At 42.9% G+C, this 14116-nt stretch overlaps 1 protein-coding gene across 1 annotated transcript in view; it reads right to left on the bottom strand.

The window, feature by feature from the left end:
* LOC110530206 (solute carrier family 53 member 1) overlaps positions 1–13202 on the bottom strand; it is a 34055-nt gene extending 20853 nt beyond the window's left edge. The window contains exons 1-2 of the mRNA XM_036985763.2: positions 12481–13202; positions 3954–4005 (exon numbers count right to left, since the gene is read on the bottom strand). Coding sequence (XP_036841658.1) covers positions 3954–4005; positions 12481–12549 — 121 coding nt within the window. The 5' untranslated portion in view covers positions 12550–13202. The remainder of the gene's footprint in view (positions 1–3953; positions 4006–12480) is intronic.
* Positions 13203–14116: the final 914 nt, after the last annotated feature.

Raw genomic sequence — 14116 nt, 5'->3', positions numbered from 1 at the left:
CACTGATCGACACAATACCCTATGATGTCAAAGTGGAATTATGTTTTTAAGAAATGTTCACAGATTAATCAAACATTAAAAGCTGAAATGTCTTGAGTCAATAAGTATTCAACCCCTTTAGGCTTGCCATAACAAAGTTCAGGAGTAAAAATGCTTAACAAGTCACATAATAGGTTGTATGGACTGTGTGCAATATTAGTGGTTAACATGATTTCTTTTAATGACTAACCCATCTCTAGACCCCACACATACAGATAATTGTAAGGTCCCTCAGTCGTAGTGACTTTTAAGCACATATCCAACCACAAAGACCCATTCCGTGCAAAGAAGGGCACCTATCTAATGGCACCCACCTACCTTTTTATACATCCCTTTGAGCATGGTGAAGTTATTAATTACGCTTTGGATGGTGTATCAATACACCCAGTCACTACAAAGATACAGATGTCTTCCTAACTCAGTTGCTGGAGAGGAAGGAAACCACTCAGGGATTTCACCATGAGGCCAATGGTGATTTTAAATCGGTTACAGAGTTTACCTGGGGCGGCAGGTAGCCTAGTGGTTAGAGCATTGGACTAGTAACCAAAAGGTTGCAAGATAGAATCCCAGAGCTGACAAGGTAAAAAAAAAAAAGCTGTGATGGGAGAAAACTGTGGATGGATCAACAACATTGTAGTTACTCCACAATAGTACTAACCTAAAATATTCCAAAACATGCATCCTGTTTGCAATAAGGCACTAAAGTAAAACTGCAGCTTTGTCCTGAATACAAAGCATTACATTTGGGGCCAACACATCACATTCCAAATACATCATATTTTCAAGCATGGTGATGGCTGCATCATGTTATATGTATGCTTGTCATCGATAAGGCCTGGGGAGCTTTTTAGGATAAAAGAAACTGAATAGAGCCAATCGTAGAGGACAACCTGATTCAGTCTGCTTTCCAACAGACACTGGGAGACAGCAGGACAATAACCTAAAACACCAGGCCAAATCTACACTGGAGTGGCTTACCAAGACTCAATGTTGTCTTGGTAAGCCACTCCAGTGTAGATTTGGCCTGGTGTTTTAGGTTATTGTCCTGCTGTCTCCCAGTGTCTGTTGGAAAGCAGACTGAATGTTCCTGAGTGGCCTAGTTACAGTTTTGACTTAAATCAACTTGAAAATCTATGACAAGACTTGAAAATGGCTGTCTAGCAATGATCAACAACTGATTTGAGAGAGCTTTAAAAAGGATAATGGCACATTGTACACAATATTGAGACCCGTTAAAACACCCCTAGGGTAATTTGACGTGACTTCACTGTGAATATTGAATAGCCCCGTGTGTTTTATGCTAGAGACGTAGATTCTTTAAGTGGTGTTAATTTTTACCCTGTTATTTAGAACCTGGCGGACAACTATAAAAGCTCAAATCAAGTGTATTCACCCACTGGCTCAGACAGCTGAACAGACAAAGACATGTTCCCACCAGCACAAGTATATATACCCCAATTTAGGTGAAGTCTCCTCCTTCCCTCTAAACATGACATCTTTATTGCTAGGCAGGAAGCTAAGTGATGTGGCTAATAAACTGTTCCTTCTTTCTCCCGTCATGTGACCTGACCTCAGCCCCCATTCCTCACTAATCCACAGCTCTCCACACTATCAGTGACCGCAAGCATGTGATTGCCTTTCCCTCACACAGTAACATTCCAAGCCCCTGGCTCATAACCAACCTTAATTGACTCCACCATATACATAACCAATAACTTCTGGTGTAACAACCAGACTGTGGCCCTTCTCCTTTTCCATAGAATACCTGATTATTAACAATATTTCAAATTTAGAAGTCAGAAACCATCAGTGGCGACAGCTCAATCCTCTCTTTCTGCCGATTCTAATAAAGCTTGCGCCAATTCCATAACATGGGGCGTGTGAAAGGACACGCTCACGGCAGTGTTGTTTGTTTTGCTCTACGACATCCACAGGCTTTACGGCAGTCATCTGAACATTGACGCCCAGGTCCTAATTTCCAAGATGTCCTCTCACAAAACCGACTGTCCAGACTGAACCGTTTGAGCTATAAAGGAATAAGTCAACAACATGGACAGGTAAGACTCTCACGGACGTTTAGCTCTGACGCACACAAGCTTTAGGGGAGTTGCCAGGAAGCTAACCCAGTGCCGGGCCTTAACATTTTTTTTATCACACAACGTGAATAGGGTGCAACAGTGCCATAACCAAAGTGACTAAATATGGGTCTAACAAATAAAGTTTACTTATATCGCCTAGATGTAGGACAGACACGTCAACCTTATTCCTTAGGATTCATTTTTTACTCTGTTTTGCCATTTTATGAATGTGTTATTGAATGCGTTTCTATGGGCTATAGCAGTAAAGGCCAAAATCAATATAAAAAATAAATAATAATTGGTACTTTTTATTATAAACTGGGTGGTTTGAGCCCTGAAATCTGGTTGGCTGAAAGCCATGGTATATCAGACTGTATACCACAGGTATGACAACACATTGGTAACCAGTTTATAATAGCAATAAGGCTCCTAGGGGGGGGGGTTGCAGTATATGGCCAATATACCACGGCTACGGGCTGTGTCCAGGCACTCCGCATTGCGTCGTACATAAGAACAGCCCTTAACAGTGGTATATTGGCCATGTACCACACCTCCTCGGGCCCGATTGCTTAAATATACCTACACGGTTCCTAAAATTCAAAATCAAATTGCTAAATGATCCATGGTATGACCATTTTAGTAGATATCGCAAACCAAAGGCTTAGACCTATAGGAGTTAGTTATTATTCCACTTAGAGTATTTTGTGTATTTCATTGATTAAAAAAATACAATTAAATCAATTTTAATCCCACGGTAGGTGGTTAAAGTATTTGAAATGATTTCAAATTGTATTTGAACCCAGGTCTAACACACAGACATGCACTTGTTCTGATAGCAAACCATTTCTATCCCTTGAAAGAAGCTACACTGTACAATACTCAACCTACATGCCTTCTCGGGTCCCCTCAAGCTTTGACTCGCCTAACGCCTCTAACTTCAGGCACATCTCAGGGTTGATCGATACCAACTCTTTTCACCCTAATCAGCTACACTATACAATCCTCTACCTACATGTGTGTACTGCAGTTCCCTCCAGCTTTGACTGTGTTACAGACCTCAGGCTCCTACAAAAGGTGTTGACAGGCGAGTGGAACAAAGTAGCCTCTGTGGCCTGGTCAAACGTAACAAGCTGGATTAAGTCTTCAAGCTCACAATGCCACGCTGGCACCACAGGGAACTCTTAACAAAGGACCATGACGCGTTGCACTGAGAATCACGCTGTAGAAATGGATTAGCCGTCCAATAAACTGAGGACAGCTATGATTACGCCAGCGACAATAGAAAAAGTCTGGAGCAAAGCATTCTGTCATTCTCCTTGCTGTTAGACCAAAGACTGATGGACAGAAACTTCGTTTAAAGAAAGAGGGGTATTTGAGGGATGAAGTTTGCTTATTGTGCACTTTTCTTCCTCTCCCTGGCTCTACACTCTTCCTCTCCCTGGCTCTACACTCTTCCTCTCCCTGGCTCTACACTCTTCCTCTCCCTGGCTCTACACTCTTCCTCTCCCTGGCTCAACACTCTTCCTCTCCCTGGCTCAACACTCTTCCTCTCCCTGGCTCAACACTCTTCCTCTGCTCTGTCTTTTCTTCTCTCCATTTTCCACTTTGCCCAGCGCTTTTCTCTCCTGGTCTATCAAATGCAGGTGATTGACTTTGTTCTTGCATTGATATCTGCAGCAGTTTGATACTGAAAGGCCATGGGCTACCTAATAGTGGTGTGTTGGGGGGGGGGGACGTGGGGGTCAGGGTTGGGCCCTAATAGTGTGCAATATGCACGTATACACACACACACACACACACACACACACACACACACACACACAGAGCTTATTTTACCTTCGATAGAGGGTGCCTGGTCCTGGGCAGAATACAGCATATCCTTGAAAGCCTGCAGAGCAGAAATATAAAATCAAGAAAGGGGTAAATAAAATAATAATCACTAACCTAACTAATCGGATGACACATAAAAAGGCCTAATGCACTGCAGACATTTTGTTTGAGGCGACATTCCTTATGTTTCAACATGTAAACCCTTTAAATGATGCACTTTAGGTGCACACAGCACAATGTGTTATAACAGCACATGATACAGTGTGACTATTTTACTCGCATATGCGCCTATGCTGTGCGACCCAGACTTTTTAATTTTATTTAGGAGCACCAGTGCGCCTAGAAATATGAAGGATTATTACCTCATAGTTTTCATTCTCCTCAATGTCTTTGTGTCCGCCTACATTTTTTTTTGTTACTTAGGCGCACACGTCCTCCTTGTAAAAAAGCTCAGCGTAGAGCCCTGTGATGTGCTGTAGAGTATGACTCATGACGCTGCCGCTCCTTAACATGGGCAACCAGATTATTCCACCGCTGACTAGCTAAAACAGCCAGAGAATTTCTGCCCAGGACCAAGTAAGCAGGCAGGCAGGCACAGAGGTAGACAGACGGAGACCAGAGAGAGAGACCAGAGACAGTACAACCAACCAACCAGCCAGCCAGCGGAAGCAGCCGAGCTGCGTGATAAAAACGGGTCATGCAAATCTAACAATAGAGAAGAAAGGTGAAAAAGGGGAAGTGTTCTGTCCCAGCTTTCCTTGGCATCAGGATGACAAGGGAAACAGTCAAGGTTATTCTGGTGCATCACGGAGCCAATCACACAGAACAGAAGGCGCTTTTTCGAAGCCCTAGCCCCCTAGCCAGAGTCCAGACAATGGGTTCAGAATAGACAGAGTCAGCAGCAGATAGCTACTGCAGTCTTTCTACATCTCTGTGTGTGTGTCCCAGAGTGCAGAGAACAAGAAGCCCCTCGTTATTGTGGAGAAGCCAGTGAGACAGACGACAATACAAGTCCTCGGTGCCAATAGAGCCGCATGGTCAAGGTCACTCATGCTCTGCTGAATGAGTGGATTCAGTAGATCTACAAACAAGAGCAGCGAATGAAGAGAACAAATGGACAAAGGATTGAGAAAGAAGTCTAGTTCACTGGAAGACAACCTATTGGTTGTTGTACCGACATGGACAAGTGCAAACAGGAGTTTCAAAGTCTTGCCTGTTTTATTTCTGCCCATGGTGGATGATGAGCACGTGGTGCTGTTTGTGCATGACCTGGGATCAGTCATTGCGCTTTGGGTTCGTTGGCATACTTGTGTTGTGTGGGAGTGTTTGGAGTTTGTGTGTGTATTATCTTACAGTGGGAATCACAAATCAATCATTCCCAATCATTCAGTGTTTGCTGGTTCTTTATCAGGGTTCCATACTGTCACCTTATCCAACTTGTGTGTGTGTGTGTGTGTGTCCAACACTGCCAACCCCCACTGTTCCCAACAACAATGATGTAAGCAGATCCATTCTCACATGCTTGTTTTTTTTTTCTCTCATCATGTGACTCCTTGGAACAACAGCTTCACCATCAGGCTACAATAACAAGCATCCTCAGTCCAAGACATGCCTTTTAAAAAGTGTCCAGATAAATGCTACTCTTAGGCAAATAGCCTGGGGTCAGCTTTCGCTGCCTTAAGCCAGGCCTTTAGACACGATTAGAAATATTGGTCCTTAAGAGTCTACCCTACCTAGATGGAGGATAAAAGGACTTGCACTAGTTTATACCTATTCTCTTAGAACTTGGCTAGATCAGATAGAATCTCAGAACCAGTCAATAGCGAGACGGCGTGAGAACCAAAAGACTAGGGGCCCCATCTGTGTAGTCCTCCATCTTAGCTGTGGTCGTCTGTGAGGGGTTGGTTGTGTTCCAGCCCGTCTCCACACAGTCGGACCGTACGCATCATCAGACTGCTAGCCTACATCACATTAATGTGGTTCTGAAGATGTAAAACGCTTCAAGGCATTGTGAGGTCTGATCATTTTGCACAGTGCGGCGGGCTGGAACGCGACCCGGTCTTTCTTACTCTGCCCTGTAGCTGAGCCAGTTGAGGACAGTGATATGACCCCGCCGTGAGCCTGGTCCCTGCTCTGCACCCCACGAAGACGGCCACAGGACTGTCCCTGTGAGGGCGAGGGCTAATATAAAATGGAACAGTCCATCGTTGAACGCTCCAGTAGTTTTATTAGAAACATTCATTTTGACCACATGGGAAGGCCTGAAGATGACCCCTTTGTGGTAAAATCATTGCTAGTAAGGAAAACCACAGGGATATTTCGCTCCTAGGCTTTACCGTGAGAAAGTGTCTTCCTCTTTTTCACATGACATTTTCTACCCTTGTTTTGTACTACTTTCATACTAGCAGTCCAGTGTTTCCCTAGGGTTGTTCGGTTTTAAAATGGTGACTGTGAGGAACAGATAGATTTTGACTGAGCAGCTAATTGTTTGTGGCACAGATGGTAGGGATGATAACAGCAACAGAGGCAGCGATGGCATGACGTGGTCTGCTTACAAAGCTCACCAACTGTCATGCGATGCTCAGCATGTAGCCTTAAAAAGACAGGGCGCCGTGCTACTAGTGTAGCGAAAGCCCACGCTTTCCCACACTACCCACGGTGTGTGGGTGTGTACGTGACAGAGAGGGCAACTGCCCCTGCTTGAGCCTGTGTCTGAGCAGTAAGTGTATCAGCGGGTGCTAAAGCGTAAGTTTCTTAAAGAAAGCAGAACACTACAGGCAGGCGATTATCCCTTTAGCCCAACCTCCCTCCATCCTCGCTATTCTCTGACGCTGTACTCCTGTTGGCCTTTCACAGGTCTGTGGTATCTTTGCATATGGCTGTACTCACACAGTATGGACCGTAATACAGGCCAAACAACAACACAAGGCCAACCAAAATCAAAGAATTGTGGACTGTGGAGGTGTGTGTGTATTTGGCTACACCAGGAGGAGTCTAGGAGACAGAGTTAGAATGAACAGTCAAGTTGAGTGACTTCTGACTACAACTGACCGCTCACTCTGTCTGCAATCCCACTGCATTCGTCTGCCTAATAGGCTACTAAGCTAAAAGAAACCCAAATATATATCAGTTGTCACATTTATAATAGGATTACATCTACTCTATGACGCACAAGCCAAGATGAAGGTGTAGGTTGTCTATAAACTATTAACTACTGGTGAGTTAGCCACTGCATCTCCAATGTGAGCTTGTAAACCATAATCAGGGTCATATTCATCGAACAGAAAAAAACTGACTGAAAAAGGAAGGGACTACCTGAACGGGTCCAATAAGAAACTTGTTTTTGTTTTCCGTTGCAAACCGTTTTGCCCTAATGAATACGACCCACCCTTGCTTTCTGCAATGACAACAGCGATAATCATAAACTGTGACTTAATGGTTCGGCGTAACTCGCATCAGGTGACAGCCAGCAGCCAGAAAAATCGGCTGACACCAGCGTTCCACAAGAGCGAAAAATACAGCAGTGTAGACAACAACAGAGGTCACACAGACAGCACTAAGACTGGCACTGGTTGTTATTCTCAATGACAACCGTAACCACAGTCACACACACACACACATGAATACAGACAGACATGAATATGGCACGCAAACACATGAATGCACACACAGTCACACAGGGTCAATCTGACGTCTGCATTGGCCGTGACAGCATTCTACGGTGACACGGCCTCTACAGAAGTCCGGGCCTTCATACTTCTTGCGCTTCACGCCCTCACCTACCATCAACCAATCATGTCAATGCAGAGCTATATGTAACCCTCCACGTTGTTACAAAATTTGGGCGGCGCACGGCCATGCGGTACAGAGCTCCATTTGGACTCTGCGTGCTACCGGAGGCTCCGCAATTGCGTCACATTCTTCATACAGAGCCTCCGAACACATTTCAGGTAGAAATCGGCTTTAAGCCTCAGCCCGTTTCCCTGCTGAATCTAATTCAGAGGCAGTACAGTGCTCTGCTCATACAGAATGGTGAGTGCAGAGGCCAGCTTCCCTCTTGACCTGAGAGAGAGAGAGAGATCAGTGAACAAATACAACACCTATATTCTCAGAGCTGCACATGCATGCAGTCACACACATGCATACGTGTCTGTGTGTGTGTCTGTGTGTGTGTGCACACTCAAACAAACCACACACACACACACACACACACACACAGCTAGGCAGAATCTAACAAACAGGTTCTCATAAATAGGCAGATTCTCAGAATACACTTCTGAAAACCACTACACAAGTGATAATTCATCCCTATGTGTTGTGCAACTCTAGCCAACAGCCGGGAGTCTGAAAAGACAAATTGTGTCATCATTGTGTAAAGAACTGACCCCCGCAATAGCCAGAGAGACATCATTCAGTGTCTGTTCCAGCCCTGCCAATCTCTAATCGGTAGGCTAATCCCACGAAGGAAACCTCCGCAGCACTGATGTTAGATGATTAAATTATATGTACTGCAGATGGAGAGTGCTATTTTCTGAGGGAGAAAAAAAAGGTGGACACATAACTAGACCATATTTCATACATTTTTAAGAATGCCGGCCAGCACACCGGCATGGATCAATATGCCATAAATCTATTTGGTGTGTATGCTTATTTCATAAAAAAGAAATGCTTAAGGGACCACTGGTCTGGACCCATTTTGTTCACACACTGTCCAGCAGACTGTGGGAGGGCAAGCTGACCCTTTACAGAGACGTTTTCAGTGCAAGAAGCAGCAATGCATAGATTAGAACTGGAAGCAGCTGTGGCTCAGTCTGACTGAGGACTGCAGCCGTCGTCACCTCCAAATGCAGGTGCTCATTGAAGAGCTACAGTATGTTGCTGCAGTCCACACCAGTTCCATAGATTGCAGGTCTTCTCAATCATCCCCATTGAACAGAGGCACTGAGTTTGTTAGTAGCTGTGATGTAGGGTTCAGCCAGAATAAGACTAACATGAAAACAAGATGTGGGAAAAAGTCAAGGGGTCTGAATTAGAGGTCGACCGATTAATCGGAATGGACGATTAATTAGGGCCGATTTCAAGTTTTCATAACAATGGGAAATCGGCATTTTTGGGCGCCAATTTTTTTATATATTTTTTATTCCTTTATTTAACTAGGCATGTCAGTTTTTCAATGACGGCCTAGGAACGGTGGGTTAACTGCCTCGTTCTGGGGCAGAACGACAGATTTTCACCTTGTCAGCTCGGGGGATCCAATCTTGCAACCTTACAGTTAACTAGTCCAACGCAATAACAACCTGCCTCTCTCTAGTTGCACTTCACAAAGGAGACTGCCTGTTACGCGAATGCAGTAAGCCAAGGTAAGTTGCTAGCTAGCATTAAACTTACCTTATAAAAAACAATCAATCATAATCACTAGTTAACTACACATGGTTGATGATATTACTAGATATTATCTAGTGTGTCCTGCGTTGCATATAATGTGACTGAGCATACAAGCATACAAGTATCTAAGTATCTGACTGAGCGGTGGTAGGCAGAAGCAGGCGCGTAAACATGAATTCAAACAGCACTTTCGTGAGTTTTGCCAGCAGCTCTTCATTGTGCATCAAGCATTGCGCTGTTTATGACTTCAAGCCTATCAACTCCTGAGATGAGGCTGGTGTAACCGAAGGGAAATGGCTAGCTAGTTAGCGCGCACTAATAGAGTTTCAAACGTCACTCGCTCTGAGCCTTCTAGTAGTTGTTCCCCTTGCTCTGCATGGGTAACGCTGCTTCGATGGTGGCCAGAGAGGAGAGAGGAGAGGGACGAAAGCTATACTGTTACACTGGCAATACTAAAGTGCCTATAAGAACATCCAATAGTCAAAGGTTAATGAAATACAAATGGTATAGAGGGAAATAGTCCTATAATTCCTATAATAAGTACAACCTAAAACTTCTTACCTGGGAATATTGAAGACTCATGTTAAAAGGAACCACCAGCTTTCATATGCTCTCATGTTCTGAGCAAGGAACTTAAACGTTAGCTTTCTTACATAGCACATATTGCACTTTTACTTTCTTCTCCAACACTTTGTTTTTGCATTAACATGTTTCATTATTTATTGAGGCTAAATTGATTGTATTGATGTATTATATTAAGTTAAAATAAGTGTTCATTCAGTATTGTTGTAATTGTCATTATTACAAATTTTAAAAAATGTAAAATCGGCCGATTAATGGGTATCGGCTGTTTTGGTCCTCCAATAATCGGTATCGGCGTTGAAAAATCATAATCGGTCAACCTCTAGTCTGAATACTTTCCGAAATCTTATAGTTAGTCCTTTCATAAATTGATTATACTTAATTTTTTTTAATATTATTAATTTTAAGCCTTATTCATACAGTTTTGTTGAAAAGGAAACACATCAAATATTTGTAGTGTACTTGAGCTTGTATCCTCAAAAGTGACTACACCTCAGCAATTTATCAGTTTTAACCAGAAAGGTTAGATTTTAACCAGAAAGGTTAGATTTGAACCTTTCTTGCAGAATGCAGCATTACTAGTTATTGTTTATTGCACTCATGATAAATAATTACTTGGGAGATTACGTAGATTCTATTTTCAATTACATATAGTTTTAACGTTTCAGAGGTTAATTCCTCAATCTAAGTTCTGTGCATCCCAGCATGTGACAAAATCAATGGTGCAAAACCAAAGATATTGATCTGTTTTAAAGCAATCAATCATGTCATTGTGATGACTAACTTTTACACCAATCGGAGGTAAAAAAAAAAAAATTCAAATCAATTTTATGGGGTGAAAACGCAAGCTTGTGTAAGGTAGTAACACAAACTGTCCACATTAGGGAAGTTAATGCAACATACAATAATTTAATATGGCAAAGTAATTCAACTTGTCAATTTAAAAAGGTGCAATATGCAGAAATCAATCTGCCATTCCCTGGTTGTTAAAATTCTAATAGTTCGCCTAATTTCAGTTTATGTGACGAAGCAATCTAAACCAGGGTTCCCCAAGCCACGAGTTCGCTACAACCGCAATAACATCTGCTAAACATGTGTTCAGTGTGACAGATACATGGTTTTTTTTGCATTTTTATTGTTGGACATGAACTGTAAAAACACCAGGAAATCAACTATTTTAATTTTAGAAAACTGTTCCCAATTATTCCCACACATAATAGAGACATTGGTGATTGTAAACAAATAATAGATTGGATTTATATAGCACTTTTCTACTAACTGACGGTCTTTAAAGTGTTTAACGTTCTCACCTCATCCACCCTCAATATGTAGCACCCACCTCAGTGATGCACAGTGACCATTTTTGTGCCAGAACTCCCACCACACATCAGCTACCAGGTGGAGAGGTGAGGAGTGATATATGCCAATTAGGAATGAGGGGGATGATTAGGTGGCCATGACAGAATGTGACCAGGTTGGGAATTTAGCCATGACACAGGGGTGAACACCCCTACTCTTACAATAAGCGCCATGGGATTTTGATTGACCACAGAGAGTCAGGACACCCGTTTTAACATCCCATCCGAAAGACGGCACCCTATGCAGGACAATGTTACCAAATGTAATCAAGGTTTGAAACAATTATGTTTTAGTCAACAACAAAAAATAAAGATTATGTTCTGGCCCCCCTACCACCCGCTGAATAACAAATTGGCCCACGGCTGATTCTAGTTGATGATCCCTGATCTAAACCCTGTGAAATATATTTCAATTGTAATTTCCGCTGTTTGAAGCTGGTGTACAAAACCGAAAGTAAAAGATGCTATAACGAAATATAAGAAGGGAAGCATAGAAATAGCGCACATCTACCGCTTCTTAGATTTGCTTTCAATATGAATGACATTTATAATTCACATTTCTGTGAATTTCGTCGGTTGCCCAAAAAGTTACATATTGCAGTTAAGATTATAGTACATGTTGCCCACTCACCAACTATTGCAACAATGACATTATTTCTTAACCATTTAGAGGGTTTAAAAATGCTCTCAAACACAATTTAACCGGTCACTCTGGTCTAGACTAACGCATTCATAGCGTCTGTGCAGAAACCTGAACGTCTGAAGTGTCTAATCCTAGCCGATTAAACTCAACACCACGATTTACGATGGAGTTGAGCGGCGACTAATTTAGTGTGGGCGGACTGGAGCTCCGATGTCAGTTTTTATCCAAAACTGCTGATTTCAGCACCCAAATAGCCTGCAATTACAAACGACATTGTCCTGTGTAATTGCAGGCTGTTCATTGGGTGCTGAAATCAGTCGTTTTTCGTAAATCGTGGAGTTGGGTTTAGTCGGCAAGGGTTCAGCCGAAACTATTTTCGATTCTGGCGAGGTGGTTAGCGAGATAATTTAGCAAGCTAACCCGATATTACTAGTTGGGTTGACTATAAAACAACGAAGCTCCGTTAAGAAAACCCCCTTTTGGGCACCTACTGTAGCTAGCATAATTTAGCTAGCTGCGCATGCCAACAAGCAATACCGCTAACGTTAGCTAGCTAGCTATTTACCTCATACTGGATGTATTGTTTTCTCCATTCAGGAGTGATGTGCGCCGAAAGGTGCTCCGTGAATTTCATCCTTCCTCAGCGGTTCCCCTCCCGGGGTTTCGACGATGAAATACTAGCTGTCAGATGACTTTCTTTGTGGTGAATGGATATCATACAGCTAGCTTTTTTAAATAAAGCCAGCGTGGATGATGTGACAGAATCACCACTGAGCAATGTTTGTCATCCAGATTATGACTGCTGCTCGATCCAAGATCCCCTTTTTCTCCGTCTCACATTATGGTCGGAGAACGTTGGCGGGACAACCCCGAAACATAACTGCAAGATGATGCTCCTCTCCTCCTTTATCTTAACTATGTTGTCACTATAATACACTGTTATTTCGCCTTTAGTTGTTACTTTGACAATATTGTTTTTGTGGTAACACGGGTCTAGCCTCTTGTGCTGTAAAATCGTTCAGTCGCCATCATTGGGTAGAAAGTGACGTACTTGTGTCGTCACCGCTCATAGAACGCACAAAATCATGCGTGTAATCATTACGCCGATTCTGTTGCAAAACGTTTCGTCTGTTGTAGAACGTATTGCAACAGAAACCATTTACTCCAAACATATATTTTTTTTTGCAACAGAAACCGTCTACTACAAACGGAAAACGTTTTGCAACGAAAACGAGAGTTTATATTGGCTAAATGCAGGTAGGACCGTCCCCGTTTCTGTTCTGCTCTGTTTGCTTCCGTTTGGTTCTATAACTGTCAACGGTTTCATTTGCGAGACGTAATGAATACACCACAGGTGGATTATTTTCTCCAAACTCTCACCGCTCCCTACATTTGGAAATTGCCACTGCCTTTCCCACAATTTATAGTCTAAACCACTGATTTTGCTGTGACTGTCCAAACCCTTGCCAGATGGTCAGACATCATACATTTGCGTTGTGAACATCAGTGTCTCCCAGAGCAGTGCTATATTTATCAACAGACTATTGATTGATTGGCCCCAAGTAGGTCTGGCACCAAGGCGTTATGAACAGACCTCAGACTGTTCCTTGGTATGCAACCAACAGAATAAGACACATCGTTACGTAGTCACTAGATGGCCATGCAATAATAAGGATACATGTAGTGTAGGGATTGAGGGAAAGAGTCAGAGTAGGACTTGAACCAGCAATCCTGCAATTCCAGGGCAAATGCACAACTACCTTTCAGGTCCAGACCTCTTGGTACAGAGCAGACTGCTCACAGTCGACACTGTTCCCGCTCTCTCAAAACGCGGCACGTGAGTTTCTTTTGACAACAGCGCCCTCAAGTGTCATTATCAGATATGCCAAGAGCATAATGTCACCAAGCAGTGCCCATAGGGAGCGCCAAAGTTGGTGGGTAAAGAAGATAAGGCCGTTTACCATAGAACAAGTGTTCACAGTTCTGGTCTACTTAAGAGGTGGCTCTCCCAAAGGTACCAATGCGATAGCAGCTGAGTCTAGTCTAATTGGTTAATTGAACATGTTTAATTGTCTGTGCGTTTTGTCCTTCAACTGATCAACATTTTTGGCTTTTTTTAATATATATCCAGAGGAAAGTATTATTTATCCAACTTTTTAGAGGTCCAGTACTGCCTTTGAAATGTATATTAATTGGCACAT

Source organism: Oncorhynchus mykiss, chromosome 8 (genome assembly GCF_057628025.1).
Source record: "Oncorhynchus mykiss isolate SJ-2025 chromosome 8, ASM5762802v1, whole genome shotgun sequence".
In the NCBI taxonomy this organism is placed as follows: Eukaryota; Metazoa; Chordata; class Actinopteri; order Salmoniformes; family Salmonidae; genus Oncorhynchus; species Oncorhynchus mykiss.
This window is presented reverse-complemented; position numbering and strand designations above follow the sequence as displayed.